Source organism: Hypanus sabinus, unplaced genomic scaffold (assembly GCF_030144855.1).
Source record: "Hypanus sabinus isolate sHypSab1 unplaced genomic scaffold, sHypSab1.hap1 scaffold_894, whole genome shotgun sequence".
Taxonomy (NCBI): domain Eukaryota; kingdom Metazoa; phylum Chordata; class Chondrichthyes; order Myliobatiformes; family Dasyatidae; genus Hypanus; species Hypanus sabinus.
In genome coordinates, this window is record NW_026781747.1 from 60,790 (window position 1) to 79,879 (window position 19,090).

Here is a 19,090-nt window from a genome sequence, read left to right on the forward strand (position 1 = left end):
ACCGAGGTATTTGTCAATTTAACATCATTATATCGGCCAGTCAGCCGAATGCCCCGTCCTCAGCAGAGGGGGCAAAAGGATTCTCTCCCGGGACACCGGTGTCCCAGACTGAGCCCCGGCCCCCCGGGCTCCTCCCGTCCGGGGAATTCCCCGGGGTGTCACGCGGGAGAGTCTCGGACCCGCACATCCGGCGGAAGTGGCGCCGCCGGACAGCGGGCGGAAATACGTCACGGCGGGAGCGCTTCCGAGATCACCGAGCTCGAGACCGGAGACAGTTCAATTAAAACCGTTGGAAATCAGCCCCGGCGCGCGGCCATTAAAGGTAAGGGCGGGAGTTAAAGGGGAGGGGGAGGGGTAGTTAAAGGGGAGGGGGAGGGGTAGTTAAAGGGGAGGGGGAGGGGAAGTTAAAGGGGAGGGGAGGGGTAGTTAAAGGGGAGGGGAGGGGAGGGGGAGGGGTAGTTAAAGGGGAGGGGGAGGGGTAGTTAAAGGGGAGGGGGAGGGGAAGTTAAAGGGGAGGGCGGAGTGTTAAAGGGGAGGGGGAGGGGTGAGTTAAAGGGAAGGGTGAGGGGTAGTTAAAGGAGAGGGGGAGTTAAAGGGGTGAGGGGAAGTTAAAGGGGAGGGCGGAGTGTTAAAGGGGAGGGGGAGGGGTGAGTTAAAGGGAAGGGTGAGGGGAAGTTAAAGGAGAGGGGGAGTTAAAGGGGTGAGGGGAAGTTAAAGGGGAGGGGGAGGGGTAGTTAAAGGGGAGGGGGAGGGGTAGTTAAAGGGGAGGGCGGAGTGTTAAAGGGGAGGGGGAGGGGTGAGTTAAAGGGAAGGGTGAGGGGTAGTTAAAGGAGAGGGGGAGTTAAAGGGGTGAGGGGAAGTTAAAGGGGAGGGGGAGGGGTAGTTAAAGGGGAGGGGGAGGGGTAGTTAAAGGGGAGGGCGGAGTGTTAAAGGGGAGGGGGAGGGGTGAGTTAAAGGGAAGGGTGAGGGGTAGTTAAAGGGGAGGGGGAGGGGTAGTTAAAGGGGAGGGGGAGGGGTAGTTAAAGGGAAGGGTGAGGGGTAGTTAAAGGAGAGGGGGGTAGTTAAAGGGGAGGGGGAGGGGTAGTTAAAGGGGAGGGGGGGAATCGGCTCCATTCCGCGGGCGGGGATGTTCACACATTCAGGTCCCGACTCTCAGTCCGGGTCTGACTCCCCACAGAGATCTCAGTTCATTCCTCCCGGTCTCACTGAACAGATTGTCCCGCAGCCTGAAACAGATGGGAGAATGAAGATGGAATAAACAGATCACACAACAGTGGCAGTAACAGGGGACCGGGGTTAATGTTTCAACAACACTCACAGACAAATATCACCAGAAAACCCGCGGATCCGCTGACATTTTATCACATTGAACATTAACACAAACACTCACCAGATCTGCTCCAGACTCGGGAGGGTCAGTATGAGGCGGCGGAGACCGGGGACAGATCGGTCTGTCAGAGAGTTTGATCCCAGGCTCAGCTCCGTCAGTGATGGTTTTGTACTGAGAGCGGAGACGAGATCCTCGGCCCCAGAATCTGTGAGACCGACATCCCTCAGCCTGGAGATGAGAGAGAGTGAGGGTGAAGGACACAGAGGGACAGAATATGGTACAGATCCCCAGTGTTTATCTGTAACACAATTACTGATCACATTAATGTTCAGTGTCAGACACCCAGTGACTGTAAACACAATCTCCCACAGTCTGGTACTTACCACAGTTTCTGTATTTTACACTCCGGGTTCCTCAGAGCCGCAGACACCAGTTTCACTCCTGAATCTCCCAGTTTATTATTACTCAGGTTCAGCTCCGTCAGTGATGGTTTTGTACTGAGAGCGGAGACGAGATCCTCGGCCCCAGAATCTGTGAGACCGACACGGATCAGCCTGGAGATGAGAGAGAGTGAGGGTGAAGGACACAGAGGGACAGGAGATGGTACAGATCCCCAGTGTTTATCTGTAACACAATTACTGATCACATTAATGTTCAGTGTCAGACACCCAGTGACTGTAAACACAATCTCCCACAGTCTGGTACTTACCACAGTTTCTGTATTTTACACTCCGGGTTCCTCAGAGCCGCAGACACCAGTTTCACTCCTGAATCTCCCAGTTTATTATTACTCAGGTTCAGCTCCGTCAGTGATGGTTTTGTACTGAGAGTGGAGACGAGATCCTCGGCCCCAGAATCTGTGAGACCGACATACCCCAGCCTGGAGATGAGAGAGAGTGAGGGTGAAGGACACAGAAAGACAGGAGACGGTACAAATCCCCAGTGTTTATCAGTAACACTATTACTGATCACATTAATGTTCAGTGTCAGACACCCAGTGATTGTAAACACAATCTCCCACAGCCTGGAGATGAGAGAGGGTGAGGGTGAAGGACACAGAGAGACAGGAGACGGTACAGATCCCCAGTGTTTATCAGTAACACAATTACTGATCACATTAATGTTCAGTGTCAGACACCCAGTGACTGTAAACACAATCTCCCACAGTCTGGTACTTACCACAGTTTCTGTATTTTACTCTCCGGGTTCCTCAGAGCCGCAGACACCAGTTTCACTCCTGAATCTCCCAGTTTATTATCACTCAGGTCCAGCTCCGTCAGTGATGGGTTTGTACTGAGAGCAGAGACGAGATCCTCGGCCCCAGAATCTGTGAGACCGACACCCCTCAGCCTGGAGATGAGAGAGAGTGAGGGTGAAGGACTCAGAGAGACAGGAGACGGTACAAATCCCCAGTGTTTATCAGTAACACAATTACTGATCACATTAATGTTCAGTGTCAGACACCCAGTGACTGTAAACACAATCTCCCACAGTCTGGTACTTACCACAGTGTCTGTATTTTACACTCCGGGTTCCTCAGAGCCGCAGACACCAGTTTCACTCCTGAATTTCCCAGTTTATTACCACTCAGGTTCAGATCCGTCAGTGATGGTTTTGTACTGAGAGCGGAGGCGAGATCCTCGGCCCCAGAATCTGTGAGACCGACACCCCCCAGCCTGGATATGAGAGAGGGTGAGGGTGAAGGACACAGAGAGACAGGAGACGGTACAGATCCCCAGTGTTTATCAGTAACACAATTACTGATCACATTAATGTTCAGTGTCAGACACCCAGTGACTGTAAACACAATCTCCCACAGTCTGGTACTTACCACAGTTTCTGTATTTTACACTCCGGGTTCACCAGAGCCGCAGACACCAGTTTCACTCCTGAATCTCCCAGGTCATTCACCCCAAGTCTAAACACAAACAAACAACTTGATGAACAAAGTGATACAAACCGTAGGTCTGAGGGTAATTCACTCACGCGGATATTTCAGGAAACATTAAACCCTTCCGTAAATCACTGATCGGAGTTCCCATCACTGTCAATGTCCCTCACTGCCCAGTTCCATGGTATTCACCCAATGTCAGTCATTTAGTCTGTTGCTGTGACCCTGTGAACTCCACATATTCTGTCTCGTTCTCCGTTGGCTAGAACAGTGTTCCTGACCACAGAGTGTCAGAAGGGGCAGGGGTGAAGGTGATATAGCCCCACAGTGAGGAAGATTTTTGAATCGCAAAATGTCGATGGGAGATGGAGGAAGATGCCCCATCTGAGGGAATGGATGGGAAGACACAAGAGGAAAGGGATGGGGGAAAGAGTTCCCACAGGAGGAAGTGGGATGGGGAAGAGAGATCCCACAGGAGGAAGTGGGATGGGGAAGAGAGATCCCACGGGAGGAAGTGGGATGGGGAAGAGAGATCCCACGGGATGAAGGGGGATAGGGAAGAGAAATCCCACAGGAGGAAGGGGGATGGGGAGGAGAGATCCCACAGGAGGGAATGGGATGGGGAAGAGAGGTCACACAGCAGGAAGGGGACTGGGGAAGAGAGATCCCTCAGGAGGAAGGGGATAGGGAAGAGATATCCAAAAGAAAGAAGGGGGTTGGGGAAGAGACAACCCACAGAAGGAAGGGAGATGAGGAAGAGAGATCCCACAGCAGGAAGGGGGATGGGGAATGAGATCCCACAAGAGGAAGGGGTTGGGGAAGAGAGATCCCACAGGAGGAACGGGGATGAAGAAGAGAGATCCCACGGGAGGACGGGGGATGGGGAAGAGAGATCCCACAGGAGGAAGGGGGATGGGGAAGAGAGATCACACAGGAGGAAGGGGATGGGGAAGAGATTCCACAGGAGGAAGAGAATGGGGAAGAGAGTTCCCATAGGAGGAAGGGGATGGGGAAGAGAGATCCCACAGGAGGAAGGAGAATAGGGATGAGAGATCCCACAGGAGGATGGGGAAGAGAGATCCCACAGTAAGGGGGATGGGGAATGTGATCCGACAGGAGAAAGGGGATGGGGAAGAGAGATACCGCAGGAGGAAAGGGATCGGGAACAGAGATCACACAGGAGGAAGGGGATGGGGAAGAGATTCCACAGGAGGAAGAGAATGGGGAAGAGAGTTCCCATAGGAGGAAGGGGATGGGGAAGAGAGATCCCACAGGAGGAAGGAGAATAGGGAAGAGAGATCCCACAGGAGGAAGGGGATGGGGACGAGAGATCCCACAGGAGGAAGGAGAAAGGGGAAGAGAGATCCCAAAGGAGGAACGTGGCTGGGGAAGAGAGATACCACATGAGGAAGGGGGATGGGGAAGTGAGATCCCACAGTAGGAAGGGGGATGGGGAAAGAGATCCCACAAGAGGAAGGGGTTGGGGAAGAGAGATCCCACAGGAGGAACGGGGATGAAGAAGAGAGATCCCACGGGAGGACGGAGGACGGGGAAGAGAGATCCCACAGGAGGAAGGGGGATGGGGAAGAGAGATCCCACAGGAGGAAGGGGGATGGTGCAGAGGTCCCGCAGGAGGAAGGTGATGGGAAAGAGAGATCACACAGTAGGAAGGAGAATGGGGAAGAGAGATCCCACAGTAAGGGGGATGGGGAAAGTGATCCGACAGGAGAAAGGGGATGGGGAAGAGAGATACCGCAGGAGGAAAGGGATCGGGAACAGAGATCACACAGGAGGAAGGGGATGGGGAAGAGATTCCACAGGAGGAAGAGAATGGGGAAGTGAGATGCCACTGGAGGAAGGGGGATGGGGAAGAAATTTCCAGAAGGAGGAATTGGATGGGGAAGAGAGATCCCACAATAGGAAGCAGAATCAGGAAGACAAATCCAACAGGAGGTAGGGGGATGGGAAAGGGAGATACCACAGGAAGTAGGGGATGGGAAAGGGAGATACCACAGGAGGTAGGGGATGGGAAAGGGAGATACCACAGGAGGTAGGGGATGGGAAAGGGAGATACCACAGGAAGTAGGGGATGGGAAAGGGAGATACCACAGGAGGTAGGGGATGGGAAAGGGAGATACCACAAAAGGAGGAGGATGGGGTAGAGAGATCCCTCAGGAGGAAGGGGATGGGGAAGAGAGATCTCAATGGGGGATGAGAGATCTGACGGAAGGAAGGAGAATTGGGAACAGAGATCCCACATTTGGAAGGAGGATGAGGAAGAAACATCCCACAGGAGGGAGGGGAAAAAGAAAGAGAGATCCTGCGGGAGGAATGAGAAGGAGTGATCCCACATGAGGAAGGCGGATGGGGAAGGGAGATCTGACAGGAGGAAGGAGAATGAGGAAAAGAGATCCCACAGGAGGAAGGGGAATGTGGAAGAGAAATCCCACAGGAGGAAGGGGATGAAGAAGAGAGATCCAACAGGAGAAAGGGGATGGGAAAAAGAGATCCCACAGGAGGAAGGGGGATGGGGAAGAGAGATCCCTCAGGAGGATGGGGGCTGGGGAAGAGAGATCCCACAGGAAGAAGGGGAATGTGAAATTTCAACATGTAGGTGAACTGGGAGAAACAGTTTGGTGCTGGACCCCAGGATGGGGAGTTTGTAGAGTGCCTACCGGATGCATTCGTGGAACAGCTTGTACAAGAGCCGACCAGGGACAAGGCTATTCTGGATTTAGTCTTGTGTAATGAACAGGATTTGATCAGCGATCTTGAAGTAAAGGAGCCATTAGGAGGTAGTGACCATAACATGATCTGTTTTTATCTGCAGTTTGAGAAGGATAAGGGCAGCTCGGAGGTGTCAGTGTTGCAGTTGAACAGGGGAAACTATGGAGCCATGAGGGAGGAGCTGGCCAAAGTTAACTGGACGGATATCCCAGCAGAAAAGACAGTGGAACAGCAATGGCAGGTATTCTTGGGAATAATGCACAAGGTGCAAAATCAGTTCATCCCCAGAGAAGGAAGGATTCAAAGGGGGAAAAGGGGCCACAGTGGATGACAAAGGAAGTCAGTGATTGCATAGCATTAAAATAAAGGAAGTATGTCAGAGCTAAGGTGAGTGGGAGGACAGATGATTGGGAAGTTTTTAAGGAACACCAGAACTCAACGAAAAAGGCAATACGGGGAGAAGAAATGAGGTACGGATGCAAGCTAGCCAGGGATATAAAGGAAGATAGCAAAAGCTTTTTTAGGTATGTGAAGAGAAAGAAGATAGTTAAGAACAATGTTGGGCCCTTGAAGAATGAATTGAGTGAAATTATTATGGGAAACAGAGAAATGGCAGAAGAATTTAATGAGTACTTTCGATCTGTTTTCACTAAGGAAGACACAAGCAATCTCCCAGATGTATGGATGGGCCAAGGAACAGAGGAAATGAAACAGATTGACATTAGGATGGAAACGGTGATGAGAAGACTGATGGGACTGAAGGCTGACAAATCCCCAGGTCCAGACGGTCTCCATCCGAGGGTACTAAAGGAGGTGGCCCTGGAAATTGCGGATGCATTGGTAATCATTTTCCAATGTTCCTTAGATTCAGGATCAGTTGCTGAGGATTGGAGAATGGCTAATGTTATCCCATTTTTTAAGAAAGGAGGGAAGAGGAAAACAGAGAACTATCGACCTGTCAGCCTGACATCGGTGGTGGGGAAGATGCTAGACTCCATTATTAAGGATGAAATAGTGGCATATCTAGATAGCAGTGATAGGATTGGGCCGAGCCAGCATGGATTTACCAAGGGTAAATCATGCTTGACTAATCTGTTTGAGTTTTTCGAGGATGTAACCAGGAAGTTAGACGGGTGAGATCCAGTGGAGGTCATGTACCTCGATTTTCAGAAGGCATTTGATAAGGTCCCACATAGGAGTTTGGTGGGTAAAATCAAAGCTCAGGGCATTGAGGGGAAGACATTGACATGGATAGAAAACTGGTTGGCAGATAGAAAGCAATGGGGAACGGTGAATGGGTGTTTCTCGGAATGGCAGGTGGTGACTAGTGGGGTGCCACAGGGCTCAGTATTGGGACCACAGCTGTTTACGATTTACATAAACGATTTAGATGAAGGCATTGAGAATAACATCAGCAAGTTTGCTGATGATACTAAGCTGGGTGGCAGTGTAACATGTGATGAGGATGTTAGGAGAATTCAGGGTGACATGGATAGGCTGGGTGAGTGGGCAGATACTTGGCAGATGACGTTTAATGTGAATAAGTGTGAGGTTATCCACTTTGGGAGTAAGAACAGGAAGGCAGATTATTATCTGAACGGTGTAGAGTTGGGTAAGGGAGAAATACAAAGAGATCTTGGAGTCCTTGTTCATCAGTCACTGAAGGTGAATGAACAAGTGCAACAGGCAGTGAAGAAGGCTAATGGAATATTGGCCTTTATTACAAAGGGAATTGAGTACAAGAGCAAGGATATCTTGCTTGCATTTGTACAGGGCCCTGGTGAGACCACACCTGGAGTATTGTGTACAGTTTTGGTCTCCAGGGTTAAGGAAGGACATCCTGGCTGTAGAGGAAGTGCAGCATAGAATCACGAGGTTAATTCCTGGGATGTCTGGACTGTCTTACGCAGAGAGGTTAGAGAGACTGGGCTTGTACACACTGGAATTAAGGAGATTGAGAGGGGATCTGATTGAAATATATAAGATTATTAAGGGATTGGACAAGATAGAGGCAGGAAATATTTTCCTGATGTTGGGAGAGTCCAGTACCAGAGGACATGGTTTGAGAATAAGGGGTAGGTCATTTAGTACAGAGTTAAGGAAAAACTTCTCCCAGAGAGTTGTGGGGGTCTGGAATGCACTGCCTCGGAAGGCACTGGAGGCCAATTCTCTGGATGCTTTCAAGAAGGAGCTAGATAGGTATCTTATGGGTAGGGGAATCAAGGAATAAGGGGACAAGGCAGGAACCGGGTATTGAAAGTAGCTGCTCAGCCATGATCTCAAAATGGCGGTGCAGGCTCGAAGGGCCGAATGGTCTACTTCTGCACCTATTGTCTGTTGTCCTACAGGTGGAAAGGGGATGGGGAAGAGAGATCCCACAGGAGTAAGTGGGAATGGGATGAAATTTCCGGCTGGAAGAAGGGGATGGGGAAGAGTGATCCCACAGTAGGAAGCAGAATCAGGAAGAGAGATCCAACAGGAGGTAGGGGGGTGGGAACGAGATACCACAGGAGGAAGGGGATCTGGAAGACAATTCCCATAGAAGGAAGGGAGATGGGGAAGAGAGATCCCACAAGAGGAAGGAGAATGGGAAAGAGAGATCCCACTGGAGACAGGGGGATGGGGAAGAGAGATCCCACAGGAGGAAGGGGATGGGGAAGAGAGATCCAACAGGAGGAAGATGGATGGGGAATAGAGATCCCTCAGGAGGAAGGGGATGGGGAAGAGAGATCCCACTGGAGGAAGGGGATGGAGAAGATCCAACAGGAGGAAGATGGATGGGGAATAGAGATCCCTCAGGAGTAAGTGGGACGGGGAAGAAATTTCCGGCTGGAGGAAATGGATGGGGAAGAGTGATCCCACAGGAAGAAGCAGAATCAGGAAGAGAGATCCAACAGGAGGTAGGGGGATGGGAAAGAGAGATACCACAGGAGGAAGGGGATCCGGAAGAGAATTCCCACAGAAGGAAGGGAGATGGGGAAGAGAGATCCCACTGGAGGTAGGGGGATGGGAAAGAGAGATCCTACAGAAGGAGAATGGGAAAGAGGGATCCCACAGGATGAAGGAGGATGGCGAAAGTAGATCCCAAAGGAGGAAGGGGGTCTGGGAAAACTGATCCCACAGCAGGAAGGGTTATGGGGAAGAAACATCCCACTGGAGGGAGAGGATGAAATAATGAGATCTCGCGGGAGTAAGTGGGATGGGGAAAAGAGATCCCACAGCAGTTGGGGGTATGGGGAAGAGAGTTCCCACATGAGGAATGGGGATAGGAAAGAGAGATCCTACAGGAGGAAGGGGAATGGGAAGGAGAGATCCCACAGGAGGAAGAGGAAGGGGAAGAGAGATCCTACAGAAGGAGAATGGGAAAGAGAGATCCCACAGGATGAAGGAGGATGGCAAAAGGAGATCCCAAAGGAGGAAGGGGGACTGGGAAATCTGATCCCACAGCAGGAAAGGTTATGGGGAAGAAACATCCCACAGGAGGGAGAGGATGAAATAATGAGATCTCGCGGGAGTAAGTGGGATGGGGAAAAGAGATCCCACAGCAGTTGGGGGTATGGGGAAGAGAGTTCCCACATGAGGAATGGGGATAGGAAAGAGAGATCCTACAGGAGGAAGGGGAATGGGAAGGAGAGATCCCACAGGAGGAAGAGGAAGGGGAAGAGAGATCCCAAATGAGGAACGTGGCTGGGCAGGAGAGATATCACATCGTGAAGTGGGATGGGGAAGAGAGATCCCACAGGAGGAAGGGGGATGGGGAAAAGAGATCCCACTGCAGGAAGGGGATGGGGAAGAGACATCCGACAAGAGGAAGGGGATGGGGAAGAGAGATCCTTCAGGAGGAAGGGGATGGGGAAGAGAGATCCGACAGGAGGAAGGGAATGGGAAGGTGAGATCCCACAGGAGCAAATGGATGGGGAAAAAGAGATCCGACAGGAGGTAGGGGGATTGGGAATTTCAACATGCAGTTGAACTGGGAGAAACAGTTTGGTGCTGGACCCAGGATAGGGAGTTTGTAGTGTGCGTACGGGTTGCATTCTTGGAACAGCTTGTACGAGAGCCGACCAGGGTCAAGGCTATTTTGGATTTAGTCTTGTGTAATGAACCCGATTTGATAAGCGATCTTGCAGTAAAGGAGCCATTAGGAGGTAGTGACCATAACATGATCTGTTTTTATCTGCAGTTTGAGAAGGATAAGGGCAGCTCGGAGGTGTCAGTGTTGCAGTTGAACAGGGGAAACTATGGAGCCATGAGGGAGGAGCTGGCCAAAGTTGACTGGACGGATATCCTAGCAGAAAAGACCGTGGAACAGCAATGACAGGTATTCTTGGGAATAATGCACAAGGTGCAAAATCAGTTCATCCCCAGAGAAGGAAGGATTCAAAGGGGGAAAAGGGGCCACAGTGGTTGACAAAGGAAGTCTGAGATTGCATAGCATTAAAAAAAGGAAGTATGTCAGAGCTAAGGTGAGTGGGAGGACAGATGATTGGGAAGTTTTTAAGGAACAACAGAACTCAACTAAATAGGCAATACGGGGAGAAAAAATGAGGTACGGATGCAAGCTAGCCAGGAATATAAAGGAAGATAGCAAAAGCTTTTTTAGGTATGTGAAGAGAAAGAAGACAGTTAAGAACAATGTTGGGCCCTTGAAGAATGAATTGGGTGAAATTGTTATGGGAAACAGAAAAATGGCAGAAGAATTTAATGAGTACTTTAGATCTGTTTTCACTGTTTTCACACAAGCAATCTCCCAGATGTATGGATGGGCCAAGGACATAGGGTAACAGAGGAAATGAAACAGGTTGACATTAGGAAGGAAACGGTGACGAGAAGACTGATGGGACTGAAGGCTGACAAATCCCCAGGTCCAGATGGTCTGTATCCTAGGGTACTAAAGGAGGTGGCCCTGGAAATTGCAGATGCATTGGTAATCATTTTCCAATGTTCCTTAGATTCAGGATCCGTTCCTGAGGATTGGTGAATGGCTAATGTTATCCCACTTTTTAAGAAAGAAGGGAGGGAGAAAACTGAGAACTATCAACCTGTCAGCCTGACATCGGTGGTGGGGAAGATGCTAGTGTTGATTATTAAGGATGAAATAGTGGCATACCTAGATAGCAGTGATAGGATTGGGCCGAGCCAGCATGTATTTACCAAGGGTAAATCATGCTTGACTAATCTGTTTGAGTTTTTCGAGGATGTAACCAGGAAGTTAGACGGGTGAGATCCAGTGGAGGTCATGTACCGCGATTTTCAGAAGGCATTTGATAAGGTCCCACATAGGAGATTGGTGGGTAAAATCAAAGTTCAGGGCTTCAGGGGGAAGACATTGACATGGATAGAAAACTAGTTGGCAGATAGAAAGCAAAGGGTATAAGTGAAAGGGTGTTTCTGAGAATGGCAGGTGGTGACTCGTGGGGTGCCACAGGGCTCGGTATTGGGACCACAACTGTTTACAAATTACATCAACAATTTAGATGAAGGCATTGAGAATAACATCAGCAAATTTGCTGATGATACTAAGCTGGGTGGCAGTGTAACATGTGATGAGGATGTTAGGAGAATTCAGGGTGACTTGGATAGGCTGGGTGAGTGGGCAGATACTTGGCAGATGATGTTTAATGTGAATAAGTGTGAGGTTATCAACTTTGACAGTAAGAACAGGAAGGCAGATTATTATCTGAACGGTGTAGAGTTAGGTTAGGGAGAAATACAAAGAGATCTAGGAGTCCTTGTTCATCAGTCACTGAAGGTGAATGAACAAGTGCAACAGGCAGTGAAGAAGGCTAATGGAATGTTGGCCTTTATTACAAAGGGAATTGAGTACAAGAGCAGGGAAATCCTCTTGCATTTGTACAGAGCCCTGGTGAGACCACACCTGGAATATAGTGTACAGTTTTGGTCTCCAGGGTTAAGGAAGGACATCCTGGCTGTAGAGGAAGTGCAGCGTATATTCATGAGGTTAATTCCTGGGATGACTGGACTGTCTTACGCAGAGAGTTTAGAGAGACTGGGCTTGTACACACTGGAATTAAGGAGATTGAGAGGGGATCTCATTGAAACATATAAGATTATTAATGGATTGGACAAGAGAGAGGGAGGAAATATGTTCCTGATGTTGGGAAAGTCCAGTATCAGAGGACATTGTTTGAGAATAAGGGGTAGGTCATTTAGGCCAGAGTTAAGGAAAAACTTATCCCAGAGAGATTTTGGGGTCTGCAATGCACTGCCTCGGAAGGTAGTGGAGGTCAATTCTCTGGATGCTTTCAAGAAGGAGCTAGATAGGTATCTTATGGGTAGGGGAATCAAGAAATATGGGGACAAGGCAGGAACCGGCTATTGATAGTAGATGCTCAGCCATGATCTCAAAATGGCGGTGCAGGCTCGAAGGGCCGAATGGTCTACTTCTGCATCTATTGTCCCACAGGAGGAAGGGTGCTGGAGAAGAGAAATCCCACAGGAAGAGAGATCCCTCAGGAGTAAGTGGGATGGGGAAGAAATTTCCGGCTGGAGGAATTGGGGGGATGAGTGATCCCACAGTAGGAAGCAGAATCAGGAAGAGAGATCCACAGGAGTTAGGGCGATGGGAAAGAGAGATACCACAGGAGGAAGGGGATCCGGAAGAGAATTCCCACAGAAGGAAGGGAGATGGGGAAGAGAGATCCCACCGGAGGTAGGGGGATGGGAAAGAGAGATCCTACAGAAGGAGAATGGGAAAGAGAGATCCCACAGGAAGAAAGGGGCGGGAGAAGAGAGATCCCACAGGGGGATGGGGAAGTGAGATCCCACAGCAGGAAGGGGTATGTGGAAGAAACATCCCGCAGGAAGGAGGGGATGAGGAAATGAGATCCCGCAGGAATAAGTGGGATGGGGAAATTAGATCCCACCGCAGTTGGGGGTATGGGGAAGAGAGATCCCACATGAGGAATGGGGATAGGAAAGAGAGATCCTACGGGAGGAAGGGGAATGGGAAGGAGAGATCCCACAGGAGGAAGGCGGATGGGGAAGGGAGATCCCACAGGAGGAAGGAGAAAAGGGAAGAGAGATCCCAAATGAGGAACGTGGCTGGGCAAGGGAGATACCTCATGGTGAAGGGGGGTGGGGAAGAGATCCCACAGGGGGAGAAGAATGGGGATGTGGGATCCCACAGGAGGAAGGGGATGGGGAAGAGAGATGGCACAGGAGGAAGAGAATGGGGAAATAGGATTCCACAGGAGGAAGGGGATGGGGAAGAGATCCCACAGGACAAAAGAGATGGGCAAGAGGTATCCCACAGGAGGTAGGACAATGTGGAAGAGAGATCCCACAGAAGTAAAGTGGCTGGGGAAAAGAGATCCCACAGGAGGAATGGGGATAGGGAAGAGAGATTCCACACGAGGAAGGTGAATGGGGTAGAGAGATCACATAGGTGGAAGTGGGATAGGGAAGAGAGATCCCACACGAGGAAGGTGAATGGGGTAGAGAGATCACACAGGAGGAAGGGGGATAGGGGAGAGAGATCCCACATGAGGAAGGTGAATGGGGTAGAGAGATCCCACAGGAGGAAGGGGGATGGGGAAGAGAGGTTCTAGAGCACGATTTGCATATAGAAGAGAGATCCTGGAGTAGGAAGCTGAATCAGGAAGAGAGATCCCATAGGTGGATGGACAGGAAAGAGAGATCCCACAGGAGGAAAGGGGATGGGGAAGAGGTCCCATAGGAGGAAGGAGAAATAGGAAGAGAGATCCCAAAGGAGGAATGTGGCTGGGCAAGAGAGATACCACATGGTGATGGGGGATGGGGATCCCACTGAAGGAAGGGGGATGGGGAAGTGAGATCCCATAGGAGGAAAGCGGATGGGAAAGAGAGATCCCACAGGAGGAAGGGGGATGGGGAAGAGAGATACCACAAGAGGAATGGGTTCCGGAAGAGAGATCCCACAGGAGGAAGGGAGATGGGTAAGAGATATCCCTCAAAAGGATGGCGATGGGGAGGAGAGATCCCACAGGAAGAAATGGATGGGGAAAAAGAGATCCCACAGGAGGAAGGGGGATGGGGTATTTCAACATGCAGGTGAACTGGGAGAAACAGGTTGGTGCTGGACCCCAAGATAGGGAGTTTGTAGAGTGCCTACCGGATGCATTCGTGGAACAGCTTGTACGAGAGCCGACCAGGGTCAAGGCTATTTTGGATTTAGTCTTGTGTAATGAACAGGATTTGATCAGCGATCTTGCAGTAAAGGAGCCATTAGGAGGTAGTGACCATAACATGATCTGTTTTTATCTGCAGTTTGAGAAGGAGAAGAGTTTAAAGGGGGTTTCTTCTTTTTTCTTTGTTACTGTTGGGAAAGGGTTTCTTTTTGTTAACTAGCAGGAATGCTAATTTACTGATACCGAGAATGGTATTCCTTTGTAAACCAAATGGGGATTAATTTTCTTTCTTCTGAGTCTGTAAGCTTTTGTTGACGGGCTTTTGGGGACATCGGCGCGAGGGGGTCGAGAGAGAGGACGCAATGCTCTAAGCTGGGCGAGGATCGGACCCCAAAGGGGGGTCCGCGGCCGGGAGATTCTCCGAGGGGGGGGGGGGGATGAAGCTAGATGTGCTTGGTTGACCACTCGGAGGGTCCTGAGCTGTTTGGAGAGTCGAGGAGTTTGGAGGGTCCTGAGCTGCGAGTCGAGGAATTTGGAGGGTCCTGAGCTGCGAGTCGAGGAGTTCGGAGGGGATCGAATGTGGCCAGAAGACTTCAGAAATTGAGCTCCAACGGTTGTGCACGAAGTGGTTTGGACTTTGATAAGTTTGGCGCCTTTTCTTTAATTTTTTCTTCATATATACTGTATCGTTATTCATCACTTAGTTATAGTAACCTTTATAAATTGTACTCATTTAATCGCATATGGTGTACTGTCTGTTTTTGGGCGAGGCGGGGACATCACACAGCATCCACACCAGCTGATTACCCAGTTTGGCGGGGCCGAAGGCTGCTCCCCCTAGACGAAACGAGCTGAGCGAGCCTGAGGCGACCCAGGGGGTTACATGACCATAACGTGATCTGTTTTTATCTGCAGTTTGAGAAGGATAAGGGCAGCTCGGAGGTGTCAGTGTTGCAGTTGAACAGGGGAAACTATGGAGCCATGAGGGAGGAGCTGGCCAAAGCTGACTGGACGGATAGCCTAGCAGAAAAGACCGTGGAACAGCAATGACAGGTATTCTTGGGAATAATGCACAAGGTGCAAAATCAGTTCATCCCCAGAGAAGGAAGGATTAAAAGGGGGGAAAGGGGCCACAGAGGTTGACGAAGGAAGTTAGTGACTGCATAGCATTAAAATAAAGGAAGTATGTCAGATCTAAGGTGAGTGGGAGGACAGATGATTGGGAAGTTTTTAAGGAACAACAGAACTCAACTAAATAGGCAACACGGGGAGAAAAAATGAGGTACGGATGCAAGCTGGCCAGGAATATAAAGGAAGATAGCAAAAGCTTTTTTAGGTCTGTGAAGAGAAAGAAGACAGTTAAGAACAATGTTGGGCCCTTGAAGAATGAATTGGGTGAAATTGTTATGGGAAACAGAGAAATGGCAGAAGAATTTAATGAGTACTTTAGATCTGTTTTCACTAAGGAAGACACAAGCAATCTCCCAGATGTATGGATGGGCCAAGGACATAGGGTAACAGAGCAAATGAAACAGATTGACATTAGGAAGGAAACGGTGACGAGAAGACTGATGGGACTGAAGGCTGACAAATCCCCAGGTCCAGATGGTCTGCATCCGAGGGTACTAAAGGAGGTGGCCCTGGAAATTGTGGATGCTTTGTAATCATTTTCCAATGTTCCTTAGATTCAGGATCAGTTGCTGAGGATTGGAGAATGGCTAATGTTATCCCATTTTTTAAGAAAGGAGGGAAGAGGAAAACAGAGAACTATCGACCTGTCAGCCTGACATCGGTGATGGGGAAGATGCTAGACTCCATTAGTAAGGATGAAATAGTGGCATATCTAGATAGCAGTGACAGGATTGGGCCGAGCCAGCATGGATTTACCAAGGGTAAATCATGCTTGACTAATCTGTCAAGTTTTTCGAGGATGTAACCAGGAAGTTAGACGGGTGAGATCCAGTGGATGTAGTGTCCCTCGATTTTCAGAAAGCATTTGATAAGGTCCCACATAGGAGTTTGGCGGGTAAAATCAAAGCTCAGGGCATCGGGGGGAAGACATTGACATGGATAGAAAACTGGTTGGCAAAGGGTATCAGTGAATGGGTGTTTCTCGGAATGGCAGGTGGTGACTAGTGGGGTGCCACAGGTCTCAGTATTGGGACCACAGCTGTTTACAATTTACATCAACGATTTAGGTGAAGGCATTGAGAATAACATCAGCAAGTTTGCTGATGATACTAAGCTGGGTGGCAGTGTGACATGTGATGAGGATGTTAGGAGAATTCAGGGTGACTTGGATAGGCTGGGTGAGTGGGCAGATACTTGGCAGATGACGTTTAATGTGAATAAGTGTGATGTTGTCCACTTTGGGAGTAAGAACAGGAAGGCAGATTATTATCTGAACGGTGTAGAGTTAGGTTAGGGAGAAATACAAAGAGATCTAGGAGTCCTTGTTCATCAGTCACTGAAGGTGAATGAGCAGGTGCACCAGGCAGTGAAGAAAGCTAATGGAATGTTGGCCTTTATTACAAAGGGAATTGAGTACAAGAGCAAGGATATCTGCTTGCATTTGTATAGGGCCCTGGTGAGACCACACCTGGAGTATTGTGTACAGTTTTGGTCTCCAGGGTTAAGGAAGGACATCCTGGCTGTAGAGGAAGTGCAGCGTAGATTCATGAGGTTAATTTCTGGGATGTCTGGACTGTCTTACGCAGAGAGGTTAGAGAGACTGGGCTTGTACACACTGGAATTAAGGAGATTGAGAGGGGATCTGATTGAAATATATAAGATCATTAAGGGATTGGACAAGATAGAGGCAGGAAATATTTTCCTGATGTTGGGAGAGTCCAGTACCAGAGGACATGGTTTGAGAATAAGGGGTAGGTCATTTAGGAAAAACTTCTCCCAGAGAGTTGTGGGGGTCTGGAATGCACTGCCTCAGAAGGTAGTGGAGGCCAATTCTCTGGATGCTTTCAAGAAGGAGCTAGATAGGTATCTTATGGATAGGGGAATCAAGGGATAAGGGGACAAGGCAGGAACCGGGTATTGAAAGTAGCTGCTCAGCCATGATCTCAAAATGGCGGTGCAGGCTCGAAGGACCGAATGGTCTACTTCTGCACCTATTGTCTGTTGTCCTACAGGTGGCAAGGGGATGGGGAAGAGAGATCCCACAGGAGTAAGTGGGAATGGGATGAAATTTCCGGCTGGAAGAAGGGGATGGGGAAGAGAGATCCAACAGGAGGAAGATGGATGGGGAATAGAGATCCCTCAGGAGTAAGTGGGACGGGGAAGAAATTTCAGGCTGGAGGAAATGGATGGGGAAGAGTGATCCCACAGGAAGAAGGAGAATCAGGAAGAGAGATCCAACAGGAGTTAGGGCGATGGGAAAGAGAGATACCACAGGAGGAAGGGGATCCGGAAGAGAATTCCCACAGAAGGAAGGGAGATGGGGAAGAGAGATCCCACTGGAGGTAGGGGGATGGGAAAGAGAGATCCTACAGAAGGAGAATGGGAAAGAGGGATCCCACAGGATGAAGGAGGATGGCGAAAGTAGATCCCAAAGGAGGAAGGGGGTCTGGGAAAACTGATCCCACAGCAGGAAGGGTTATGGGGAAGAAACATCCCACTGGAGGGAGAGGATGAGATAAAGAGATCCCACAGCAGTTGGGGGTATGGGGAAGAGAGTTCCCACATGAGGAATGGGGATAGGAAAGAGAGATCCTACGGGAGGAAGGGGATAGGAAAGAGAGATCCCACAGGAGGAAGAGGAAGGGGAAGAGAGATCCCACAGGAGGAAGAGGAAGAGAGATCCCACAGGAGGAAGAGGAAGGGGAAGACAACCCACAGGAGGAAGGAGAAAAGGGAAGAGAGATCCCAAATGAGGAACGTGGCTGGGCAGGAGAGATACCACATCATGAAGTGGGATGGGGAAGAGAGATCCCACAGGAGGAAGGGGGATGGGGAAAAGAGATCCCACTGCAGGAAGGGGATGGGGAAGAGACATCCGACAGGAGGAAGGGAATGGGAAGGTGAGATCCCACAGGAGCAAATGGATGGGGAAAAAGAGATCCCACAGGAGGTAGGGGGATTGGGAATTTCAACATGCAGTTGAACTGGGAGAAACAGTTTGGTGCTGGACCCCAGGATAGGGAGTTTGTAGTGTGCGTACGGGTTGCATTCTTGGAACAGCTTGTACGAGAGCCGACCAGGGACAAGGCTATTCTGGATTTAGTCTTGTGTAATGAACCCGATTTGATAAGCGATCTTGAAGTAAAGGAGCCATTGGGAGGTAATGACCATAACATGATCTGTTTTTATCTGCAGTTTGAGAAGGATAAGGGCAGCTCGGAGGTGTCAGTGTTGCAGTTGAACAGGGGAAACTATGGAGCCATGAGGGAGGAGCTGGCCAAAGCTGACTGGACGGATAGCCCAGCAGAAAAGACCGTGGAACAGCAATGACAGGTATTCTTGGGAATAATACACAAGGTGCAAAATCAGTTCGTCCCCAGAGAAGGAAGGGTTCAAAGGGGGAAAGGGGCCACAGTGGTTGACAAAGGAAGTTAGTGACTGTACAGCAGTAAAATAAAGGAAGTATGTCAGAGCTAAGGTGAGTGGGAGGACAGATGATTGGGAAGTTTTTAAGGAACAACAGAACTCAACTAAATAGGCAATACGGGGAGAAAAAATGAGGTACGGATGCAAGCTAGCCAGGAATATAAAGGAAGATAGCAAAAGCTTTTTTACGTATGTGAAGAGAAAGAAGACAGTTAAGAACAATGTTGGGCCCTTGAATAATGAATTGGGTGAAATTGTTATGGGAAACAGAAAAATTTAATGAGTACTTTAGATCTGTTTTCACTAAGGAAGACACAAGCAATCTCCCAGATGTATGGATGGGCCAAGGACATAGGGTAACAGAGGAAATGAAACAGATTGACATTAGGATGGAAACGGTGACGAGAAGACTGATGGGACTGAAGGCTGACAAATCCCCAGGTCCAGATGGTTTGT

General features: G+C 49.5%; 1 protein-coding gene across 9 annotated transcripts in view; it reads right to left on the reverse strand.

The window, feature by feature from the left end:
* Nucleotides 1-735: 735 nt before the first annotated feature.
* LOC132390435 (NACHT, LRR and PYD domains-containing protein 3-like) overlaps nucleotides 736-19,090 on the reverse strand; it is an 89,043-nt gene continuing 70,688 nt past the window's right edge. For 6 of the 9 annotated variants that reach the window (XM_059963040.1, XM_059963044.1, XM_059963042.1 and 3 more), the window contains 7 exons: nucleotides 3,162-3,248; nucleotides 2,836-3,006; nucleotides 2,510-2,680; nucleotides 2,040-2,210; nucleotides 1,714-1,884; nucleotides 1,391-1,558; nucleotides 736-1,226 (listed from right to left, as the gene is read on the reverse strand). In XM_059963040.1, the coding sequence (XP_059819023.1) occupies nucleotides 1,139-1,226; nucleotides 1,391-1,558; nucleotides 1,714-1,884; nucleotides 2,040-2,210; nucleotides 2,510-2,680; nucleotides 2,836-3,006; nucleotides 3,162-3,248 (1,027 nt within the window). In that variant the 3' untranslated portion in view covers nucleotides 736-1,138. The remainder of the gene's footprint in view (nucleotides 1,227-1,390; nucleotides 1,559-1,713; nucleotides 1,885-2,039; nucleotides 2,211-2,509; nucleotides 2,681-2,835; nucleotides 3,007-3,161; nucleotides 3,249-19,090) is intronic. The other 3 variants (XM_059963048.1, XM_059963047.1, XM_059963049.1) reach the window with 3 other exon arrangements.